The sequence below is a fragment of the Sphaeramia orbicularis genome, chromosome 1, assembly GCF_902148855.1.
Source record: "Sphaeramia orbicularis chromosome 1, fSphaOr1.1, whole genome shotgun sequence".
Taxonomy (NCBI): Eukaryota; Metazoa; Chordata; class Actinopteri; order Kurtiformes; family Apogonidae; genus Sphaeramia; species Sphaeramia orbicularis.
Genome location: NC_043957.1, coordinates 56,258,957 through 56,283,994, shown reverse-complemented (window position 1 = coordinate 56,283,994; position 25,038 = coordinate 56,258,957). Strand labels below are relative to the sequence as shown.

General features: G+C 37.5%; 1 protein-coding gene across 1 annotated transcript; it reads left to right on the top strand.

Annotated features, from left to right (window-relative positions):
* Nucleotides 1–1,194: 1,194 nt before the first annotated feature.
* Nucleotides 1,195–21,869, top strand: LOC115427102 (polycomb group RING finger protein 2). The gene is made up of 9 exons (XM_030145505.1): nt 1,195–1,402; nt 2,024–2,151; nt 12,027–12,123; nt 12,209–12,264; nt 13,541–13,670; nt 13,805–13,844; nt 13,929–14,027; nt 17,052–17,132; nt 20,619–21,869. The coding sequence occupies exons 2-9, from the start codon at nt 2,034–2,036 to the stop codon at nt 21,000–21,002; spliced, it is 1,005 nt and encodes a 334-aa protein (XP_030001365.1). The 5' UTR covers nt 1,195–1,402; nt 2,024–2,033; the 3' UTR covers nt 21,003–21,869.
* Nucleotides 21,870–25,038: the final 3,169 nt, after the last annotated feature.

Below are 25,038 nucleotides of genomic sequence, written 5' to 3'. Positions count from 1 at the left end.
CAGTATCAATAATGCAATGACATGTATTATTCTGAAAAGCAGCATTCAGGTGTTGAAGTGTGTTTTGATGCTAAGCTTTTTGTAGTTTACATTGTAGTATTGCTACTGTTACTTAAAGGAGTGATATGTAGCTGTTTTTAAATGGAATTATGCATTTCAAAAGCCCTGTGGTCTACATAAAGTGTAAATGCTCTGCTTGGGTCTGAATTCTTCATTCACTCAACTCCACAGGTCCATCTTCAACCCTATTTCTGAGTAATGACAACCCCGTGATTAATGTGATTAAACATTTTAATCGTTTGACAGCTCCACAAGATACATTTATTAGTGATTGTTTTTAACCCTTTCATGCATACTGGTCACTACAGTGGACAGCTGTTCTACAGCTGTTCTCTTGTATATTCATGGGTTTTGTTGTTTTAGTTTCGTATCATCCAACACAGCACCATCACATACACTGCAATTCATACCATTACTGTAACTTTGTTGTTCTTTACAAACCTGATCTGCAGAAATATGTTTTAGTGTAAATCAATAGCTAGTTGTTATTAGACTGTAATCAAAAACTGTTTTTTTTTTTTTGCATATTATCTCCATGAAGTGAGTAATAACTAGTATCAGAGTATGTTAAAATGTGAGAAAACATCAGATTAGCTGCATGAAAAATGGTTTTATTTTATACTTTTCACTTTCTGATTATGGGTTTTAAATACACTTTTTTTTTTGGCCTCAAAAATTAAATGCATGGTGTCCAGCTGAGTGGACATTTTTGTGACTCCATGAAAAATAGGTTAAAAAAAAAAAAAAAATTCAGTTGCATTGTTTTTTTCATGCCTGAAGAGGAATAAAAGCACTCAGGGAAAAAAAACTTAACTGAGGTTCTCATAATTCATGCATGAAAGGGTTACATTGTGTAAATATTCTCTTAGTATTTGGATTTCTTTTGATTATGTTCTTTGTAAACAGGTTCCTGTAGCTCACACCTGAGCAGAGCTGGTGCCCCCAGGCCCTGGGCTGGAGGCCTGCAGGGCCTCAGTCCTGCACACTGAACACATGACAGGCAGACTGACAGGCAGAGGGCGGGGCCGCGCCGCCTCCTCTGCAACTTAATGCACGAAATTCATTCAACCAAAGCGGAATAAAAATGTAGTTGAGGCCTGGGCCGTGCAGGAGGAGTGGATGTGGAAGACAGTGTGCAGGGGCCTGTCTGTACACACTCCGTGGACACCCCCGCGTGCCCCGTGAACGAGGCGACAAAATAATATCACGTGATCCAAAATGGGCAGTCCTCTGACGGTGCTGAAAAAAGCCATTTTCTGGCGCTGCTGCAAAATCTGTCCAAGTCCAAATAATTTACCTGGATCCTGGTTGGGAGGAGAAGGAAACTTTGATGTCTAATCAGGTAGGAGCGAAGCATCGGTTGTGGGTGTTTATCCGGGCCTTTGTGCCGCTGTTTGCAGAGGAAAGCCCAAGTGCACGGTGTCACATTTGGAGTCTGTTGTTGGAGCTGTGCTCATACAGCCTGTCAGTGAATTTAAGATGGCTGCTTTGTGTACCAGGGTGCTTGTCTGTGCCTGTGCACCCCCTCCGTGTTTGGTGTTTGCCGCGGATGTGTGTGTGTTTCGGTGCTCGGTGGGACGGAGGAGCCCCGGAGACACGGAAAGCTCCTTTGTTGGTCCGCGGGTGGAGGAGCGGAGCTGCTGCAGCAGATGAGGCCACACAGGGGCGGTTCAATAGTCGGCTACTGTGGACCCACACACAGGCTGCCTGCCTCCAGCCGCTCTGCTCCTGCTCACAGCGGCTTATTTCTGAGCACAGCTGCCCCGTACATGCCTTTACAGAGCCGGTGTCGGCCACCGGCTCTCTTTGTTGTGCTTTTCCCAACCTGCTGTCCCAAGGACGAGCTGCAGACATTGTGTGTGGAGCAGCCGCTCATGGACCGTATGGGAAATAGTCCCGACAAGGGATAGCCACTGTTTTACTGTGTAATAAGAACCTTTCATGTCGTGTGCTTCCTCTGCAGATCTGTCCAGATGGATAAAATGCAACCTAACCGGATTAAAATCACAGATCTGAACCCACACCTCACATGCCCACTGTGCGCCGGTTACTTAGTGGATGCTACGACCATCGTTGAGTGTCTGCACTCCTGTAAGTTTGTCCCATCAGAGCATGACCTCACATTCACCAACTGTCCTCATGAACCCCTGGAGCTAAGTAACACACATAGGGATGTAACAATATGAACATTTAATATCACGGTTATTGTGACCAGAATTATTATAGTTGCAGTCTAGCTACAAAAAATGCCATTTGGGGGATTTTGAAGACATTTCTAACTCGTGATGGTGTGTAAAAGCAAGGTCCACCATGGATGTGCATTTAATATTTTATTTACGCTCACAGTCAATGAAAACTTTGAGACCATATTTTTCGACATCATTTTTATTTTGAACCCATAAACTGGAATTTTTCCATATGAATCATTTGTTTAGGATATTGGCATACAGAAACAAAAATCAATCAATCAAATTTTATTTATATAGTGCCAAATCATAACAAAAGTTATCTCATGACACTTTACATATAGACTTGGTCAAAACCAGACTCTAAGCCAATTTACAGAAACCCAACAGAATCCTCCAGGAGCAAAGACTAGTGACAGGTGACAGTGGTGAGGAAAAACTTCCCTTTAACAGCAGAAACCTCGAGCAGACCCAGACTTCTGGAGGATGGCCATCTGCCTTGACCAGTTGGGGTAAAAGAGAGAGAGTAAAAGAGGAGAAAAGAGAGAGCGATAGAGAGAGAGACTGGGGGAGAAGGGGGGATGTAGGGGGAGGCACAGTTGATGCGCAGATAACTGAACTAGGACATCTATGGAACTATATAATAAACACTATCATAACTATATGGATAAGTGAGTGATGATGATGAAGGAGGAGAGAGGCAGGACCACAGCAGCAGGTCCAGAGAGGATCCAGGGAAAACCTGTGAAATCTAAAGTTTCAAGAATAATTTCAAAACAAAAAATCTTAACAAAAGAAAATGGCACCTGCCAAACACAAAGTCACAACAGTCAATACTGGGTATGGCCTGGTTGTCACTCTCTCTCGCTCGGGATGCGGTCTATTGTCAACAGATTCTGTGGTGTTGTGGCGTTCAACCAGGTTTCTGATTGTGTTATTGGGAACAGCCCATACATAGGCCTGGCCATATCACTGTAGCTCAAACCAGCCTCCACCATGCCCAGTGCTCGGAAACGTTGTTCACGAGATAGACGTGACATCATGCCGTTCACTGGACTAACAATGGTGGCCTTTTTTGGGCCTTTATATAGGCCTTCAAAACCAATCCTCAAATTGTGCAGATACCCACTGAGTATTGCTCAATGTGTATTTGGTCCACTTCTGCAAAGAGACCAACCCATGTGCAATGAACCGTGACAACATGACAACTCATCATTATCTCAACTGCCCGAGCACTAAGTCATCAATAAATCCACAATGAATTATTACAACCCCCCTACCAGTAGAAATATGCATACATTTCTACCTCAAAGTTTCTATTGACTGTCAGTATACTTGCATATCTTAAAAAAAACACCTACAAAAGGACTGAATAACTTAAAAATGAGCTCATGTACAAAAAGACAAAAAAATACTAACACTCATTCACACACACACAGGCAGGGTTGGAAAAACTGTGTGGCTTCCCATGGCTCAAAATCCCTCTCTGATCGCTTGTGTCTCCCTTATATAACCTCTGCCTGGCTGATTGCTACCTATGCCCACAGGTGTGCAGGTGACCCTAGCAACCAAGTGCCTCACCACAAATACACGCCCACTTTCACACAAACAAACACACACACGCAGCACAAATCTAAATTGGCTACAACAATCATGGTTATCATTATTATCGCGGTATTGTTGAAATGTGCTCAAAATGTTCAAAAAAATACTTATACACACACTGAAATAATGTAACCAAGTTATAGTTTGCAAAAAACAAATGAAATAGCCGGCACAATCTACTTTCTTTTGGCAGAAACATTGAAATATTAACATGTACAAACATACAAATGTGCATTAAAGATGTCACCTTATGACCAGAAGAGATATCTGCACTAGTGGTGGAAATTAATAGGATTTTATCAATATCACTGCCATTGTCGATTCTGCTCCCCAGTCCAATTCCTTATCAATTCTCCTATCGATCCCTGAGTGGGTTTTTTGAGTGGGGAAAAAAAGTAGTTGGACAGGTCAGAGTGGAGCTGGTTTGACCATTTTTCATATCAAATCATTCACAATGTCACACATATACACCGTTGTAGACACACAAACAGAAAGTGAAACACAATCATATTAGAGCTTCAACCGATTAATCGACTCAAAGTGATCCAAAAAAATCATTCAGCCACAATTCTCCTGATTCAAAGCTTTGTTTCCTTCATTTCTCTGCTGTTAAACATTGGTCACACTGTTGTGTTTCACACGGATGCTTATTGTGACGCACAAAGAAGCCTCAGTTCAGGAAAACAGCAATAGAATATCTCCCTTCAATCAATTCGAGTCGATTAATTGAATCGGGACTTTTTGCATTGACTTCAAGCACCTAGTCGATTAATCGGTTGTAGCTCTAAATCATATTTTCCTGAAGTGTTTAATGAACAAATGTAAATATGCTGAAAGAATGAGGATTTTAAAACATGTTAGGGTGATCTGCATCTCCAGGAAATGAGCAGTATCTTCTTGATTTTCAAAGTGCGGTAATTGAACACGGTTATCATGATAATTAGAATTTAAACAGCAATACTAACCATTGGAAATTTTACCGCAGTTTATCGCCATAGAGGTAATCGTTACATCCCTAAACACACACCTTAGATGTGTATGTGCTGCAGAGACCTGGATCAGCACATCTAGAGCTGCAGTTATCAATTATTTTTGCAATCAGTTATTTTCTTTGATTAAATGATTATTAGAATAGGCAAAACAATAGTAAAAATGTGAAAAAGACATGTCAGAAAATGACAAACAACTTGTCTTTTATTCCAGAACCCGCTGAAACAACAACCATAAAAACTATAAAATTAAAAGGATAAAAATATCTATATAGAAATAACAACAGAATAAAAGTATATATATAAAAATATCTGTAGATATAAAGGCAAGGCAAGTTTATTTATATAGCACATTTCAGCAACAAGGCAATTCAAGGTGCTTCACACAGGACATTGAAATACAATGACAAGGGAAAAAGAAACGCATTTAAAACATTATGAAAGAAACATGTGAAAGGTGATTAAAAACAGCAAGTAAGAAAACAACACATAAACCCCAAAAATATACACATATTAAAGTAAGAGTTTCAGTGCAGAGTTTCCAAGGAGAATATAAAATTTAAAAAGTAAAAAGCCTTTTAGTCAAAGGCAGCAGTGAACAGGTGAGTCTTTAACCTTGACTTAAAAGAACTCAGACTCTCAGCAGACCTGATATTTTCTGGTAGTTTGTTCCAGATATACGGAGCATAGAAACTGAATGCTGATTCTCCACGTTTAGTTCTGACAAAGAACAACAAACAAGTCCAAAGACATCTACAAACTATATGTGCGCTGCAGTCTTCAACACATTTGTATCCAGCTTTGTAACAAGATGGAACTAATGCCACGTTTCCACTACGTGGTACCAGCTCGACTCAGCCTTTTTGTGTTTCCATTACATTAAAGAACCTGGAATCTGGCACCCGGTATGATTTTGTTAGTACTTGCTCAGCTGAGGTTCCAAGACAGGTGAAGAGATACTCAAATGTGACGTGTAAACTCTGCAGACCATTGATTGGTCGGAGAGTTGTCTCTACGTCGTTGCGTCATCAATGCGCAACCCGCCATTTAAAAAAAAAAAAAAAAACAGATTCAGAAGTTGACAGTAAATATAGCGGTAGGCTAATCCATAATGTCAGCCCACAAAACGACACCGTGGTCGGTCGAGGAGGTCCAGACATTTCTGACCTTGGTGACTGATGAAAAGATTCCACATGAGTTTGACGTGGCAACACACAATGAGCGATTTTATCAGCAACTCTCTGAGCAGACGTCATGGAAGTGACGCGCAGTGTCGCTATAACAACCACGTACTCTAAAGTCGGTAGTATCCTGTAATGGAAACAATCTCCAGGAATAGTACCTGGTACCTGAGTTGAGTTGAGTTGAGTCGAGTCGAGCTGGTACCATGTAGTGGAAACATGGCTTAACATACAACTTTAAAAAAATTAAAGACAAATATTTTTAATGTTTGAGGGAAAGTTTGAAGGAGTAAGTGATATAAGCATAAAGTAAATATGAAAGGAAGCATATAGACATTTTCTGCCTGTTTGTCCTCGTCTCTTCTGAGCTATGCTCTACGTTGTCTGTGTTGATTCTGGCATCATGTGCGTCACATTAAGTGTCCGTGTGAAACACAGCAGTGGAACCAATGTTTAGTGGCAGCAAAATGAAAGAAACAAAGTTTAGATTCAGGAAAATTATAAATGAATAATTTTTGTAATTGATTTGAGTCAATTAATCATTTCAGCTCTAAATACATTACACACATCAGGTAGAAATACTTTATTCTTTACAATAATTGCTTTAGTATATTTAGTTATTTCAGTAGGAACAGTGTGAGAGGGAGACTGATTATTCAGTTTGGCCCATAAAAACTCTCAGTATCAACAAAAGTTGAAACTCATAGTTAATATCGCACTTCTCAACAAGAAATACTTACTTTTAAGGAAAATGATAGATCCAAAGAAAAACATTCTCATATAGATTTTTATTATTACACTTAATCTGAGGTGTGTTTAGTGACTAATTATTTGAGTATGACCATCAGAAATTGAGATTTATTTATTTAGCAAATTCATTACTTTGACTTAAACATTCGGTGCAACACTTACCTAATTTCAGTCATGTATTCTATGTTTTCATTGTCAAAATGTTTAGGAATAAGGGTGGAGATGAAATCAGCAAATATGTTTTTTTTTCTTCTGTTAGCATTCAGAATTCAGAATCAGATTTGGAAATCTGCTCTCAGTTTATTTTAATTGCATATGACTCATCTTTGTGTTCTCCTTGAGCCATAAATGGGCTGAAATGGTGCCAAACAGGGTATTTTACAAACTATTAGTATCTGCAGGCCAAGAGCTAATATTAGTCTAATGAACTGTAATCATTGACTTTTAGGGACAAATAATACCTAAGGAAAGAAATTCACATCTAGAGTTGTGCAGATTTTCTGCAGTTTAATGTTTAGTTCCAGATTGATTAGCTAATGCATTACGTTGACTTTGATTTTCAGTGATTCACATTAATATAGGCATGTATTACTTTGATGTAGATCTGGTCCAGTTCAAGAACTTTATAATAGTCAGAGTCCCTAGCTTCAAATTATTTTTTATTATATCAGCTTTTAATAATCCTCTGTTGCTGGACCTCTTCTGTGAACAGCATAAGTCACATGGGATCGGATTTTCTCGCCTCTGGTTTGGATCACCTTGGCTTTGTTCAGACTGTAGAGAAATCAGGTTTCTTTCTCAAATCTTTCTTTTGAGACAGACAGTCGGCACCATTATTTGTACAAGCTCATGCTGGATTTGTGCATCCAGACTACCGGATCACCAACCTAATCATCATAAGTCGCTTTGGTAACCCATGATGTCAGACTGCTGTAGTGTCTGGACTGAGATGCATCTGTTGAAATCCAACTGAATTAGCATTTCAGACAACCTCCAAATATGGTTTGGAGATTAGAGTTAATTTTTGTCCATTTATGACACTAATATAAATATAAGCCTACAGCAGTTTCTTCACATATACCTTTGCATCTACAGCAGAATAGAAGCCATTTGTAAGCATTGAACACATTAGTAGAAACAATGGCATCTCTGCTTTGTGAAGAAAAACAGCACAGTTTTGACAAATAATATTTACCAACACAGGGTGTCCCTAAAGTCTGGACACATAGGCAAAAATGCATGTTTTCAAGAAATAGTTTTCAACATTTTGTTCAGTTGGAATATTAACCCTTTCATGCATAGTGGTCGCTCTAGTGGACAGCTATTCTACAGCTGTTCTAGTGCATATTCATGGGTTTTTGTTGTTTTAGTTCCATATCAGCCAACATAGTGGATACTTATGCACCATCCCGTACACTGTAATTCATACAATTACTGTAACTTTATGTTCTTGATAAACCTGATCTGCAGTAACATGACTGAGAATAAATCGATTGCTAATTGTTATTAGACTGTACTTAAGTTTTCTTAAACAAAAAGGTTTTTTTATATTATCTCCATGAAGTAAGAACTAGTATTAGAGGATGATAAAAGGTGAGAAAACATCAGATTATCTGCATCAAAAATGCTTTTGTTTCATAGTTTCCATACAGTATATCACTTTCTGATATTGCATTTTAAATACATGTTTCTTTGCTTCAAAAATTAAACGCATCGTGTCCAGCTGAGAGGACATTTGAGTGGTTTTTTTTCATACCTAAAGAGGAATAAAAACACTCAGGAAAAAAATCTTGACTAAGGTTCTCATAATTCATGCATCAAAGAGTTAACAAATGACATCTTAAATATGATTTTCATCATTTGGGATGCAAAGGTTGATGCACTTTGCAAGATTCACATTAACTCGATGCAATAACTCTACATCACTGTCGATTTAATGAGATTTCCCATGTGTCCAGAGTCAGACTGTAGGGACACCCTGTAGAAGTAAAGAGCCAGCTGAGGAGCACCAAGGAGGAGTACCAGTCAAACCTGAAATGGAAGAAACAGTGATGAAATTTGACATGTGTTTCTATATCAGCTAAACAAAGACAACAGGGACAGAGCTTTTTCTATTGCTGCCCCAACCCTCTGGAACTCCCTCCCACCTTCTATCCAACACTGCTCCAACCTCAACACCTTTAAATCTCTTTTAAAAACTCATTTATTTAAGACTGCTTCTATGTTTAATTGTTTTATATTCGTATACCTGCCTTTTGCACCTGCTTTTATCTGTTTTAATTGTGTTTGGTTTCTGTTTTTATCTGCTGTATGTAAAGTGTCTGAGTTCTATGAAAAGCTCTATACAAATAAAATTTATTATTATTATTATTATTATTATTATTATTATTATTACAGTTATCACAGTTATGCAAAATAATTGCAGTTAACTTAAATAATTGTGGTAAATTATGTAAGTGTATATAATAATTGTGTGACAAGCCTGGTAGCACACGAACATGAAATATAAACCGAGTTGTGATGGCTGTTGGCAGTGCAGGGTAAGTGAGGCGTTAGTAGTCAGGAGTATTCTCATTAACGTCTGCCTACCACCGTACATCAACTCAAATGAAACTGTAAATGTCAACTGTCATTTAAAAATATTAACAGCCCAAAAAAAAACAAACCAAAAAACCAACCCGGGATTGCAGCAGTAGTTTGAAGCCATAGCTAATTCATATCCTCTTTCCATATTCAGACTGAAACACATACAACAGTGTTGTTCAACCTTGGGGTCGGGACCCTATGTGGGGTTGCCTGGAATTCAAATGTGGTCGCCTGAAATTTCTAGTAATTGATAAAAAATTAAAACTTACTAATAAAAATTTACATTATATAGCCTAAATGTTGCCTGAAATAAACATTTATTTGCAACATATTATAGCAAACTATTACACGATCAAAAACAAATTAATTTTAGCAAATAAAATGTCTCTGTTTTGAATGTCTGGGGTTGCCTGAAATTTCTAATAATTTATACAAAAAAAAATGAAAACTTAGTAATAAAAATTTACATTATATAGTCTAAATGTTGTCTAAAATGAACATTTATTTGCAACATAGTATAGCAAACTATTACATGATCAAAAACAAATTAATTTTAGCCAAAAAAAAGTCTCAGTTTGGAATGTCTGGGTTCACCAGAAATTTGTGACGTTAAAATGGGGTCACAAGGCAAAAAAAGGTTGGCAACCACTGACATACAACATAAAAGACAGGAATCTCTTGCATAAAAACACAGCACAACCAGCATATGTGTACAGTGAAATAGATGCAAGAACATCCGTAGTACATTGTGGCAGTAATGGCTATAGCAGTGGTTCATTGGGTGTTAAATTAAAAGCATTAGATCAGATGAATGTTTATGACACTGAGGATGTGTTGGACATGCACTACTGACATACTGATTCTGACAAACCCTGACAAATCATGCCAAAGATACCTGGATGAACTGCATCCCACAATGCATGGCCAACCTCTACTATTTTTACAGTAATAGGTCTCATTTAGCATAATTCATGCAGTACGTCTACCTGCTCTGCTGTAGTTTGGGCCGGAGTTCATCGTTCAGACCAAGGTTATTATCGTTAACGAAAACTAACGAAATGACGAAAACTAGAATTGTAAAAACATTTTTGTTAACTGAATAAATAAAAACTATAATTAAAAGAAAAAAAAACGATAACTAACTGAAACTGTATTGTGTGCTTATAAAACTAACTAAAACGTATTAAAATTATGGATAAAATTCCCTTCGTTTTCGTCTTTGTAAATGTCAGATTGATATGAAAGCGATTTATTTCCCTCAAGCAATCTTAGCTGCTGGCACCAGATGATATTTAACGGTCCGTCACTTCTCGTCACTTGTCGTTTAGGCATCTTCTGATCCCCACTCTACCTGGAAACATGGAGACTAAAGTTGGGAGAAAGCAGCAGAGTCCTGTCTGGGATTTATTTGAATACGACGGTGAAAAAGATATAAAATAAAACTGAAGTATTTAAGTATTTAAAAAAATAATGAAAACTAATAAAGACTAGCAAACCTGCTCTAAAAAGTCAGTAAAACTAACTGAATTAGAGAAAAAAAAACAGTCAAAACTAAATAAAACTAAACTATAATGAAAAATCCCAAACAATTATAACCTTGGTCCAAGCGCACAGAGAGAGAGACTATGTATCTATCTCTGAAAAAGAAACTAAAACAACTCAAACTTGATATGGATAATGGTCAAACAATTTAATGCACATTTGTATGTTTGATGTTTACATGTTAATATTTGAATGTTTCTGCCAAGAGTGAGCACATTGTGCCTATTATTTTATTTATTTATTCATTTTTTCCAAAATACAACTTAGTTAAATTATTTCAGTGCGTGTGTAAGTACTTTTTGAACATTTTGAGCACATTTCAACAATACCGTGATAATAATGATAACTAGAAGCACTCGGAGAGCGCAGACCTCCGCCAAGGCTGATCAGTGCCCCCCCCCCCCCCCCCCCCCGTGGGCCCCCCCACACCAAGGAGGTCATGTTTTTGCCAGGGTTTGTTTGTCTGTCTGTCTGTCTGTCTGTTTGTCTGTCCGTTAGTGTGCAACATAACTCAAAAAGTTATGGACAGATTTTGATGAAATTTTCAGGGTTTGTTGGAAATGGGCCCCCCCGTGGGCCCCCCCACCCCCGATCACCACCAAAATTTAATCATTTCTTCCTTGTCCCATTTCCAACAAACCCTGAAAATTTCATCAAAATCTGTCCATAACTTTTTGAGTTATGTTGCACACTAACGGACAGACAAACAAACAAACAGACAGACAGACAAACAAACAAACCCTGGCAAAAACATAACCTCCTTGGCGGAGGTAATCGTCATAATTTTGGTCACAATAACTGTGATATGAAATTTTCATATCGTTACATCCCTAGTTACGGACCACTATTCCATAACAAAGTTCTTCTGATGCTGATATCATGCACAATGTCCTGTTGGTGGCGAATTATAGGTTTGTCTCTATTAGCAACCGACAATTAATATTAATCATCTCCCTTATATAAACTGATTCCATTTATAGTATATCTGAATGGAAATCTAACACAACAGACATCCATCAACAGCTGCTCAGTTATTGTATCCATGGTAATGAGCCAGAGGGTCATGTGACTTTATAATACACAGCATAATGTTTGCCCCCACTAACACTGTGTTTTCTGTTTGACAGTTTGTAAAACATGCATCGTTGCCTTTCTGGAGACTAATAAGTTCTGTCCACGATGTGACGTCCAGGTTCACAAGACGTGTCCACAGCTCAGCATCAGGTAACCAACAAAGCGTTGTGTCAGGGTGCACTTATAATTGCTATGTACATCGTCCTTTATATCACTACATTTTTGCTTTTCCTAGAGCGGACAAAACTCTACAAGATATCGTTTATAAGCTTGTTCCGGGGTTATTCAAAGGTAAGATTATGTTTTTTGGAGTTTGTATGTGCTGTTCAGTCCCCCCAGGATTTCGTGGGCTTTTTTTTTTTTTTTATTGTTGCGGCCGAAAATGCCTGATTTTGCGGCAGCTTTTCCAAAAAATTGCGGTGAAAGTTGCAATGATTTGAGGCGTCTTTTATTAAAGTCACAGGAACATGGGCATTTGCAAATTACCTAGAGCATTCTTTTTTTTTTTTTTTTTTTTTAGCCTTAAAAAGCACCAGGAAGCAATGATTTTAAACAAAACAGGCTTTTTTTCATTCATTCATTTATTTGTTTTGAGCAGAAGAAAAAAATGAAACATTTTTTGTGAACAAGGAACTAATATCAGAGCAAATACATTAATAAAGATGATCGAGACAAAATAACAATTGCCATGTACACTAGTAATAACAAAATAAATTCAATATGTACTGCTCAAAAAGGAGTGGGAAGAAGAAAACTTTTTAAATCCCACCCCCATCTCACATTTATACAACACAACACATGACTTTTGCTTCCTTATTGATATAAACTGAACATCAAAAGAAACTTATCACATATTCTGTGTGATGCCATTTCACACCATTTTATTAAATATGAAAACAAATTCTTTCTTCTTCTTAAAAAAACATTTAATTTACAAACAAAATACAACAAACAACAGAACAGTGGATGAGTATCCAGAGGAGAATGCAAAATATGACAAAGGGTAGTTCAACAAAGTTCACATTTAGCAACAAGCAACATTATTAATCCACAGCAAGTCAAAGATTGACCAAATGGTCCAGATCAGTGTCCTCAGTCCTGGGTGTGTCCCCCTGAGCCCTAACACAGGCTGTGCACCTTCTGCACATACTCTGGATTCACCTCCTGACCCTGTCTGGGGGGATGTTGTCCCACTCTTCCTGAAGGGTCTGTATGAGCATCTGGTGGTTGCCAGGTGCTGGATGCCGAGCATACACGGATCTACCAAGAATATCCCACAGATGTTCAATGGGATTGAGATCAGGAGAGTAGGATTCCCATGGCAACACTTGAATATCCTGGTGATAAGTTTCTTTTGATGTTCAGTTTAGTAGTATATTTAGGATTAGGGTTAGATGCATTACGTGGTTAGATGGGTTACATGCACACACAGACTGACATGCACATAGAGATTTGGTTGAATTTGCGTTAATAGTTGTGATCGCAACATCACAAATTCCTGGAGGGACTGGTTGTTGTGTTCCAAGATTAAGCCTTGGGAGTAAATATGTTTCTCCACTGATCTCAGATGAGATGAAACGGAGGCGGGACTTTTACGCAGAGAACCGTGTACTGGAACCAGGGGAAGTGGTGGAGACATTTAACATAGCGGAGGATGAAATCATCAGTCTCTCCATACAGTTCTATGAGAGGAACAAGTGAGTCATTTGTTTCTCATATTTACAGGAAATAGTTATGAAGATCTTTACTGTTTGGATCTGTTCAGTCAAAAGTCACAATGAGACGTCTTCCTTTAACCGTTTGCTCTTTGTATTTGATATTTCCCACATAGAAACAATGAGAGGCAGCGCTCAGAGATGGATGGAGACAAGGTAAAGACTAAAACAGAAGCTGCAGCCCTTTCCGATCCTAAACCTGGATTCATCTTCTCCCTCTCTGCTCTTTTCTTTTCCCAGGCCAATGGTAAACGTTTCCTGCAGTGCCCTGCAGCCATGTCTGTCATGCATTTAGCAAAGTTCCTCAGGAGCAAGATGGATATACCCAACAACTACCGGGTAATCACACACTTGGCCACTCACACACAGTGGCACTGATTCTACTCATTTGCAGCAACTGACAGGATTTCAACATAATAACAAATACTGTGTGTAAATGCCGGTGGCTTATTTGTTTGTCCAGAGGTGGGAGAAGCATTTAGATCCTGTACTGAAGTAAAAGTACAAATAGCACACTCCACTACGAGTAAAATTTCTGCTTTCAAAACTCTTTAATGAATCTATGTTAAGTATCATCAGAAAAATAGACTCTAGGAATCTACATTTGCAGTAGTAGTTCTGTCAGTGTTTTACTACTATGTGTGATGTGTTTGTATGTTTACGGTTCAGCCCATTCGAACTACTTCATGTACTACTATCAAGTTTAGAACTACAGTAGTGCATCATTCTATAAGGTGATTACATGCTTGTAAAACCACAGTCTTGTGATGATGCATTTTCCAGCAAATTCAAGAGGGAATGGAAGAATATTCTCAAACCATGAAGAAAAGAGTTTATCCTTCACTGAAGCACAAAGCATTAAAATGAACATACTTGGAGGTGCATGGTTTTCCCTTTAAAAATTAGTCTTTAACAAAGTTAGTTGTCAGACTAGGTATGTAGCGATATGAAAATTTCATATCACGGTTATTGTGACCAGAAATATCATGGTTATCATTATTATCGCAGTATTGTTGAAATTGTGCTCAAAATGTTCTGTTTTGGCAGTACTTTTGATTTTGCCTTTATATACTATATACAGAAATGTTTACTACACCCATGTTTGGTATCTTTTCTTTCAGCACAACTTTATATCATCTGTCTATTATTTTTTCACTTTAACCTACTATATCAACACAAAAGGCCAGAAAACACACCAAAAATATAACATCCGATTTGAACAATGTATAGAATTTATTGCATAAATAACACAAAGATGCTTAATGAACCATTTCAAAGACTTTAAAAGTGAATATTGGTTCCAAATAGTAGATATATACAATTACACACACACACACACACACACGTATATATATATATATATATATATATACACACAATCAAACACGGTTATCATGATAATTACAATTTAAACGGTAATACTAACAGTTGGCAATTTTACTGTGGTTTATTGTTATACCGGTAATCGTTACATCCCTATGTCAGACAAACATAGTGGAATAGGAACATAAAGCATCATAAAATAGAAATTTACATGTAAAGTACAAGTTCCTAAAATGTGTGCTTGATTAAATGTATTTTACTTACCATACCTGCTGTTCTCCAGTAAACCATTAAAGTTGCATAAATCAATACTTTATTCATAACCATGGACATGGTGGGTGCAAACTGTGAAATGGACCACTTTTAGTAATAGGCCAAAGTGAATTGACCCTCAACTTTGTAGAGCATTTTAGTGCTTTTTCAGCTCATTGTTTTAGTTTTACTGACATGGCTTCACAGTTTAAGTTCGGTCTGTGTTCTGAGTAGAGGCCTATGGTTTCTAATGAAACAGTCATCTGATCATTTCACTGCACTCTACCTGCTTGGCTTCAAAACAAAGACAACTAATTTTCAAAAAGATGAAAAAGGAGTATTTCTGTCATATTATTATGTTTTTTTGCCACCTTGCGCTGTGGAATGCGTTTAAAGTTGCAAATGGGAACACTTAAACAGAGAAACATAGCTTTAGCAACAGATGGTGAAACTGACTCACCTAAATGTAGTGTTGTTTTTGGTTTTTATACCCTTGTAATACTCTTACTATCTTGATATAATATTCCACACATTTTCTGATTTGTGACATTCACACATACGTTTTGAATATTATTCTTTTAAATGTTTTTGTTTAATTCGAACAACTTTTTTACTGTTATTGTGAAATGAATGGCTCCAACAGCAGCAGCTCCTCATTTCATTGTGTGTAGATGCTAGCTTAGCTAATGGCAGATAGGTTTTGTTAGCGTTGAACAGCCACTCTTCTCTTGAATAAAATTGTTACATTCTTTTTTTTTTTTTTTTTTTTTTTTTGAGCATTCATACTTTATCAAATTAGTTAGCACCATTGGTAGCTAGAAGTCCAACCAGATAACCAGGTAATAATGCATTCAGTGGTTGTGTGTAGGGATGCAACAGTATGAAAATTTCATATCACGGTTATTGTGACCAAAATTATCACGGTTATTATTATTATTGCGGTATTGTTGAAATTGTGCTCAGAATGTTCAAAAAGTACTTATACACACACTGAAATAATTTAACCAAGTGTTATTTTGAAAAAAAAAAACAAGCAAAATATTTGGCACAATGTACTTTCTGTTGCAGAAACATTCAAATATTAACCCTTAGTGGTCTGAGCCTATTTTGTCTGTTTTTCAGTACTTTTGATTTTGCCCTTATATACTATATAAACAAAGGTTTATGATTGGTATCTTTTTTTCTATCTCATCTATTATTTTTTCACTTTAACCTGCTATATCAACACAAAAGGACAAAAAACACACAAAATATATAAAATCCGATTTGAAAAATGTATATAATTTATTGCATAAATAACACAAAGATGCTTAACAATCCTTTTCAAAGACTTTAAAAGTGAATATTGGTTCCAAATATTAGGTATAGAAAATCAAAATTGTAATAAATTAAAACTATACTCAAATATTTGACATAAAAGCATAGCTTTGCATAGGCGTTTTTTCCCCGAAAAGTGAGGCAATCAAACACAGTTATCATGATAATTAGAATTTAAACAGTAATACTAACCGTCTGCAATTTTACCACGGTTTATCGTTATACTGGTAATCGTTACATCCCTAATTACACAGTTGGAGGCCTCTTCTCAACCACCGAGTCTCATGGGTGTTGTAGTATTTAGAGTTAATGAATAATTTAGAATGACACTTCCGTGATGTGACCCGAGTTCTTTTGTATTTATTAATCTTTTAGTTTGGGTTTTCATTTTGGGAACGCATCCCATGTGTTGGTGAGTTTTTGTATATTTCAGAGTGAAAGGAGATGTGATTTTTGAATTTTGTGTTCCAGGTGGAGGTGTTGTATGGAGATGAGCCCCTGAAGGACTACTACACACTAATGGATATTGCCTACTTCTATGAGTGGAGACGAGTGAGTAAACTCACTGAAAGCTTTGCGTAGTTTTACATTCACATTCACTTGTATTTGGGTGATGAATGTCCACACTGGAAAATAAAACGATAAATCACTGAAATCTGACAAGGTTTCATAAAACAGACACAGCAACAAAAAAGCAATAATTGATAACTAATATTTTTTCTATCAAATAATATACAATTGATGCAATGGAAAACATGCTTAGAGACAGACTGTTGTGATTATTAACATTTGTATCAGCAGTAAGTGTGCAGCTCTTAAAGTAAGGTTCATTTATGTTAGCGCTCCTCTGCGTTATACAGAGCTGTTGAATTTCACAGCACAACCTACACCCTTTCCTGAGTCCTCTGCCTAAGTCTAAATCGGTGAGTTTTTGTGCAGAGGTGCCTCAAAAAAAAATACATAGCATCTGACTAGGGATGTGCGATTAATCGACTTTAAATCGAAAGCGGCTTTTTAATAAGGACGATTTTTAAAAAAGGGAAATCGTCAAATCGATTTCATCTCATGTCTCCAGGCTACCATAGGCTCCTCCTCCTAACTGTGAGAGCGGTCTTTCACAGAAGTTCATGTAATGACCACGGACCTTAAATCTGTGATGGGTCCGCAGTCGTGATAAGCTGTGGTCCAAGCATGGATCCACTAATTCAAATTTAACTGCATGGGGATCACTCATCTTACTTTGTCCATGCATGGACCTGTACGAGGGCATTAGTGACTTCAGATTTTTTCAGATCGACCTATTTGTCAGTAAAGTCGAAGTCGAGTCGACTTGTCGTATGATGATGTCATCACACTGACAGCGAAGGAACAACACAGACACAGCTGTTCAGCAATGAGCAACTTGTACTAACGTTCACTGGAACATTAATAATGTACAGTAAAGAGCAGAATAAAAAAACTAAGACACAAGCATCAACAGTCCTTCACAGACATTTAACCAAAACAAAACATAGGTTAACACTTTATATTTTCTTTTAAATTTAAGTGGACAACATCAAGTGGGAAAAGGTTAAGACAGCGGCAGAAAAGATGCACAGCATGTTAAAGAAAAGAGCACATTGTCTTCATGGAATAAATGAACAGAATAATCCAAACACTGGCTGTCCAAATTATTATTCCATATTGGTGATGCTTCCATGGTTCACAGAACATTACTGAGACCAGAGTTTTTCTAGATCACAGTCAGTTTAGGTCCTACTCTGAGTCGTCTTCTTCCTTCAGTCTTGGCCTTGCGCTAGTGATGCGTGGGTGTTTTGTTTTTTTTTTTTTTGTTTAAGCCACTTTGTGACATTTTTTTGACCCACCCCGCAAATAAAGTGACATTTATTGGACCCGCACCAGCCTGAGCCGGGTCCACTGTTCTGCGCATTACTACCACTCACTGCGCTCCATGTTTTCATGTAGAAAGATGGGAGTATCAACATGCGCTGAATGAAGGCTCGTGCTATCGGGTGATGGAAGGGAGAGAGAGAATAACACACGACTGGTCGACTCCTCCAAAGTAATGTTGACTTGTACCACAGACGTCGACGTGTCGACAAACTGACTTTTCAGTTAATGCCCTAATCCGTACCGTACCGTCTTCCTCTGACCTGGGTCGTGGGGGCAGCAGCCTCAGCAGAGTAGCCCAGACAGCCCTCTCCCCAGCCACATCCACCAGCTCCGGGGGGATTCTGAGGCGTTCCCAGGCCAGCCCAGAGATAAAATCCCTCCAGCGTGTCCTGGGTCGGTTGGTCTCCACGTACAGATCCCCCATTTGAAATATAACTGCATTGGGATCTCTCATCTTACATGGTCCACACACGTATGACTGTTGCCTGTCACTGACTTACATTGGTATCACTTCTGTGGGCCCATCACAGAATTTTCGGGGATTCCGTGATACCATCACAGATTTGAGGTTAGGAGCAGTGCCTTGCATCGCAGGCTGCTCACGAAAACAACATGCTAACCTCTGTCATCTTTTGTAGTTTTACCCAAAAATCAAAATTGAGTTTATAGAGGAAAAAAATCAGGATTTAAGTTTTGGCCAAAATCATGCAGCCCTACATCTGACAGTGAAAATAATTGTTCTTTGGAGTAGTACTGATGTGGTGTGGTCACAGTTTCTATTTTGTGTGGATTCTTAGTAAAGTTGAAGTAGTTGTATCATTTCTTTCTGTAAAAGGTTTTATTTGAGAATCCCTGAATTAGCTGCACAATGGGGGGGGGGGGGGGGGGTAGGAAAATGCACTGTCTACAATGAGAACTAAAGCTAAACAAAAAATTAACGCCGTGAACATCCACCTCAGCTGAGGTCAGAGCCCCAGCATGAAGTGGTTTCAGACAAAACTTGTGTAAAAGCGTGAAAACTGGTGGCGCACCCCCCCCCCCCCCGTTTTTTTTTTTCTTTAACCTTTATCTACAAAGTTCTCTCTAGAAAATAAAAAAATCTGGATCATTGATCCACTTCCCCTCATCCAAAAGTAAAAATGTTTCATTTCAACACAAAATGTTCACACAAACCAGGGGTGTCAAACTCATTTTAGTTCAGGGGCCAAGGGGCCACATCCAGCCTAATATGATCTAAAGGGAGCCAGACCAGTAACATAATATGAATAATAGGATAAGAACTTTTAAATAATGTCAACTCCAAAGTTTTTTTCTCTGTTTTTGAGTGAAAAAAGTCAAATTCTGTAATGAAAATGTCACGTCTATTGACCGTACTTGGAACATAACATGAACAAATATGAACCTGAAAATTCTTCAGAAAATCAGTGCAATTTTAACAATATTATGTCTTAGTTTATCATTTATGCATGTGCATCACAGCTTACAGATCACAGTGGATCTACAAATAAAAACGTTTAGCAAGAGGCAGAATATTGGTACAATTCCACATACTTCTCATAAGAAATTTCAGGTTATTCACATTTTTTGTAAAAGGCTAGTCTGTAAATGTAAACATTTTTGTGTAATTTTACTTTTTTTTTTACACTACAACAAAGAGAAAAATTTGTAGTTTTCATTATTTATAGGTTATTCTGATAGTATTTTACTGCTCTGACCCACTTGAGATTGAATTGACCTAAAATGATTCTAACATCCTTGATTGTTAATATCGCAGTGTAATTTCTGCATTTCACAAATTCATCCCAGGGGCCAAATTGGACCCTTTGGTGGGCCGGTCTTGGCCCCCGGGCCGCATGTTTGACACCTGTGACACAAACGATTTCCTAGAAAGTCCAGTGTAATCCACAGCGTGGTTAGAAAACTGATGCTGGATTCATAACGGCCACTGGCTCTGTTTCAGTCCAGCTGTTTATGCGTTTTCAATTTGGCCATCAAGAGGTAGAAACAAAAAGTATCTGTCAAAGATATTTTTCATTTTGTGAAAGATGGAAAAGCTGGTGTATTGAAGGTCAGTGTAGAACGTTTTCAGTGGTCTTGTTGTCAGGTTGTGGTGGTCAGCCTTAATGCTCTGTGTATCCTCTACAGACTGGACCCATCCCGTTGCAGTATTTGGTCAAACCCACTCGGAAGCGTCGAAGGCCATCCCAGTCGGCCGCCCAGGGCCACTCGGACGGCGTCAACACCAGCCCTACATCAGAGAGCGACTCACAGAGCGACAAAGTCCACAGTCCTGCCTCAGCAGCCCAGCCGCCCCGGGCCTCGTCACAGTCCAGCCCCGCGTCCCACAACCTCCCCCCCGCCACCCAAAGCTCCAACTGTACCACTGTGCCCAACAATACTCAGCGACACACTCTGCCCTCCAAACAGGGCGCCAATGCTCGCAAGGTGACTGTCAATGGTACGAGCAGCGGGGGCGGGAAAGAGGAAGTGAGGGGCGGCGACAAAAGCGGTTTACCCCCTACGACCTAACACGTGATCCCATCCGACAGGGAGGACAGTGTTCATATCGCTCCCTCATTTCTACGGAGCAAAAAGACAAGCTCGAGCCTTCGGAGGACGAACAGGAGGCAGATCTGTTCTCATCTTTCAGCAGGAGAGACTGAAAAGTGCAGCCAAATAGACACTTGCGTATGTGTGTGTGTGCGTGTGTGTGTGTTTACGTGCGTTAGACTAGAACAGTGCACACATACAAACTGTATAGTATGTATCAAATGTGAGCATGTGTGCATACATATGTATAAACTTATCTTTTATACAAGATATTGTAATTGTTTTGTATTGTATATGCAGTGGGTCTGTTTCATTTCTGTAGTTCCATCTACATTAATTTGACTTCTATAAAACTTGAGACAAAATGCTGAATGGCATTGCAGTGCAAACCACTGCGCAAGTTGGATGTAAAGAAGAAAAAAAAAAAGCTGCCCTTTGCCTTTGAACAGTCATGTTAATAACTGCTGTATAAGTGTCCCAGTATAAGCAAACATTCATCAGGTTTCGCACGTACATTGAACTGTCCATGCACTTTCCTACGGTCACATTACACATGCCAAACCAACGAGTATTTTCCTCCAGAAGAAGCATTTATATTTCCATACTTCCAAGCACTACCACGCTGAAAGCGGACGTTTGATGTTTGTCAGCAGACCATGAACCTTTGTCTCATGGCAGTCGAGGAACTCAAAAGGGATTTGAATATTTGGCCATGTACGTATGTTGTAGTTCCATAAAGTTCAACATTCCTTTTGCTTTCTTTTGAAACATACAATGATACTTTTTTATCAGCCATATGTGCATGTTTTAGGTCAATAAAATGTTTACTTACTAGTTTTTTTCTGACTCAAGTGTCCTGTTTATTATTCTGATGCATGAAAATTAAGATCGAATAAAAACATAACCTGCTGCACACTTTTAAGACCCCTCAGCCAAACATAGTGTAAGATTCTGCTGAAAGTTACTGCCCTATAATTACACCCCCCCCCCCCCCACCCAAAAGGGGAGCCAAGGGGTATTGTTCTTGGTCTGGTTTGTTTGTTTCTTTGTTAACGCTCTAGCAGCAAAACTATTAGTTGAATTCATACCAAACTGGGTTTATAGATGGTCAGTGACCCAGAATAGATCTGATTACATTTTGGGAACAGTAGGTCAAAGTTCACATTTTTATACCTCCACCAGGAGGTAGTGTGATCACTTTGTTTTGTGTGTTTGTTTGTTTGTTTGTTTGTTTGCAACTTTATGGGAAAACTATTCCAACCATCTTTGCCAAATCTCCCCCACAGATAGGCCTAGGCCCTGGGACCAACCCATTACATTTTGGGCCAAGTAGGCCAAAGTTCAAGGTCACAGCAAGGTCACAACATCTACAATTTTCCTATCTGTCATCATTGAGCAATATTCAAAAATTCATAAAAAATTCAAAATGACTCCGATTAGCCTCCAATTTGATCCACCTGTAGCTGAGAACAGTATCTTGTATCTGGCACAAAATTGTCCACATCCACTGTGGAATGTGGACTCTGTGGACATTTACATTTAACACTGAAAATCCCATTTCACACACATTTTTCATTAGAACTCAACAAATACTGATTGGAACTGAATATAATTTGACAGACACATGACTGGTACCAAGCTTCAACTGTGTACAAAATGTCATTCCGCTCCATTTCTCTTCCGTTACGCTCTGTTGACTTTTGTTATTTTTTATGCACCATTTTCAAAAAATCATAAAAAATGCAATTCATGAAATATCATTATGAAATTTGTTTTGCACATCCATAGTTTAAGAAGAAATAGTCGATCCACACATGCACACCGTTCAGGGTGCTTGGCGAAGGTTTGTGTTCTCTGAACACTTGTTTTTAAATGAATTCCTAAAATTGTTTTCTCTACTTACTGTGGGTGACATTTCAAATGTCTGTAGCAGCAAAACTATTAGTTGAATTCATATCATATTGAGTTTATAGATATCCAGTGACCCAGAATAGATGAATAGATGTCATTACATTTTGGGAAAAGTAGGTCAGAGTTTATAGTTTATTTTTTCTTATTTTTTCAACCCCCCCCCCATTTACTTATAATGGGCAAAATTTCTAATTTCTATAAAAAACATAAATTTCCCTTCAATTTACTTCAAACTTGGCACATACAGTTATATATATATATATATATATATATATATATATATATATATATATATATATATATATATATATATATATATATATGTATATACACACACAGTTATAATAACCTATAAATAATGACAACTGCAGATTTTATCTTTGTTTTAGTGTAAAAAAAAAAAAAAAATTACATGAAAATGTTTACATTAACAAACTATCCTTTTACAAAAAATGTGAATAACCTGAAGAAAAATGAACAACCTGAAATGTCTTGAGAAAACTAAATACAATTTTATCATTATACCTGTTATTAAATGTTTTGTGTATTTGTAATTGTAATCTAAGTCATAATGCACATGTGTAAATGATAAACTGATGCAGAATATTGTTAAAACTGCACTTGTTTTTCTTAAGACATTTCAAGTTGTTCATGTTATTCAGATTTTTAAGGAAACGATGTAAATGTAAACATTATCATAATGTAATTTTACTTTTTTCACCTTTATTATTATTATTATTATTATTATGATATTGATATTCATATAAAATAATAATTGCTGTATAGTGATCATAAGGAACAGAGATTGGGGGTGGGAGTATATAAGCTTTTACTTCTTCCTACTCCTTTTCGGGCATGTATAATTTAATTTAATTTATTTTATTTTGTTTTTTTTCCTTTTGTTTACTTATCAACCTTTTATGGACCAGTATTTCAGTTCAGTATTTAGTTGGTTTATTTTTGTTTTGATTTCACTGTCTACATGTTCGAAATAAAGATTTCAATTAAAATAAATAAAATAAAAATCCAGCCCACTTGAGACCATATTAGAGTGAATGTGACCCCTGAACTAAAATGAGGTTGACACCCCGCCTTAGATCAAGTCATGTGTTTATACAGAGGAAATAATTAGCTGTTCAGAGTCCACAGTGCAGCTCCATCTGTACCTCAGGTGTTCTGTTTGTCTTTTTATAGGTTTTAAATTTGTGGTATCCAGTCTTAATTTGCAGAAGTGTAATCTACAAGTTCTTACTGTGGACTAGAGTTAATGTCCCCTCAAATGCACAGAACTCACAAAACAAACCCTGCCTTTAACCCTTTCATGCGTGAATTATGAGAACCTTAATCAAGATTTTTTTCCTGAGTGTTTTCATTCCTCTTTAGGCATGAAAAAAAACCAATATGATTGAAAAATTTTTTTTATGAACCTACTTTTCATGGAGTTACAAAAATGTCCACTCAGCTGGACACTATGTGTTTAATTTTTGAAGCAAAGAACCCTGCATTTACTGTCATACTGTGTGAAAACTATGAAATAAATGTTTTTTTAATGTTGCTAATCTGATGTTTTCTCACATTTTAACATACTATAATAGTAGTTATTACGCACTCAAATAATATGCAAAAAACAACAAAACACAACCTCTTGTTTAAAAAAAAAACTGCTAATTACAGTTTAATGACAATTAGCAATTGATTTACACTCAAATATGTTGCTACAGATCAAGTTTCTCAAGAACTGCAAAGTTACAGTAATGGTATGAACTGCAGTGTATTATGGGATGGTGCATAAGTATCCACTGTGTTGGTTGATATGCGACTAAAACAACAAAATCCATGAATATACAAGAGAACAGCTGTAGAATAACTGTCCTCTGCAGTGACCGCTAGTTAATTAGGATCATGACTTTAATTTCACTTTATTTCATCCACTGTAAATCCGAGTAAGCTGAAGCCAGAGTGGTGCAATCAGAAATTTCACCTGCAGGTGTCATTAACACACTTGAAAGTTCTCTTACAGTTTTTCTCTTTAGTATACACACATTTTCTGAAAACATGCCTCATACTCTCAGAACTGTACACACAAATAAAAACACACACACAC

Excerpts from the sequence above, each read along its gene's own strand:
- LOC115427102 (XM_030145505.1), top strand. The coding sequence starts at position 2,034 with ATGGATAAAATGCAACCTAACCGGATTAAAATCACAGATCTGAACCCA. Across the intron at positions 13,845-13,928 it reads CAGAGATGGATGGAGACAAG|GCCAATGGTAAACGTTTCCT; the intron begins GTAAAGACTAAA and ends TTCTTTTCCCAG. Across the intron at positions 14,028-17,051 it reads ATATACCCAACAACTACCGG|GTGGAGGTGTTGTATGGAGA; the intron begins GTAATCACACAC and ends TTTGTGTTCCAG.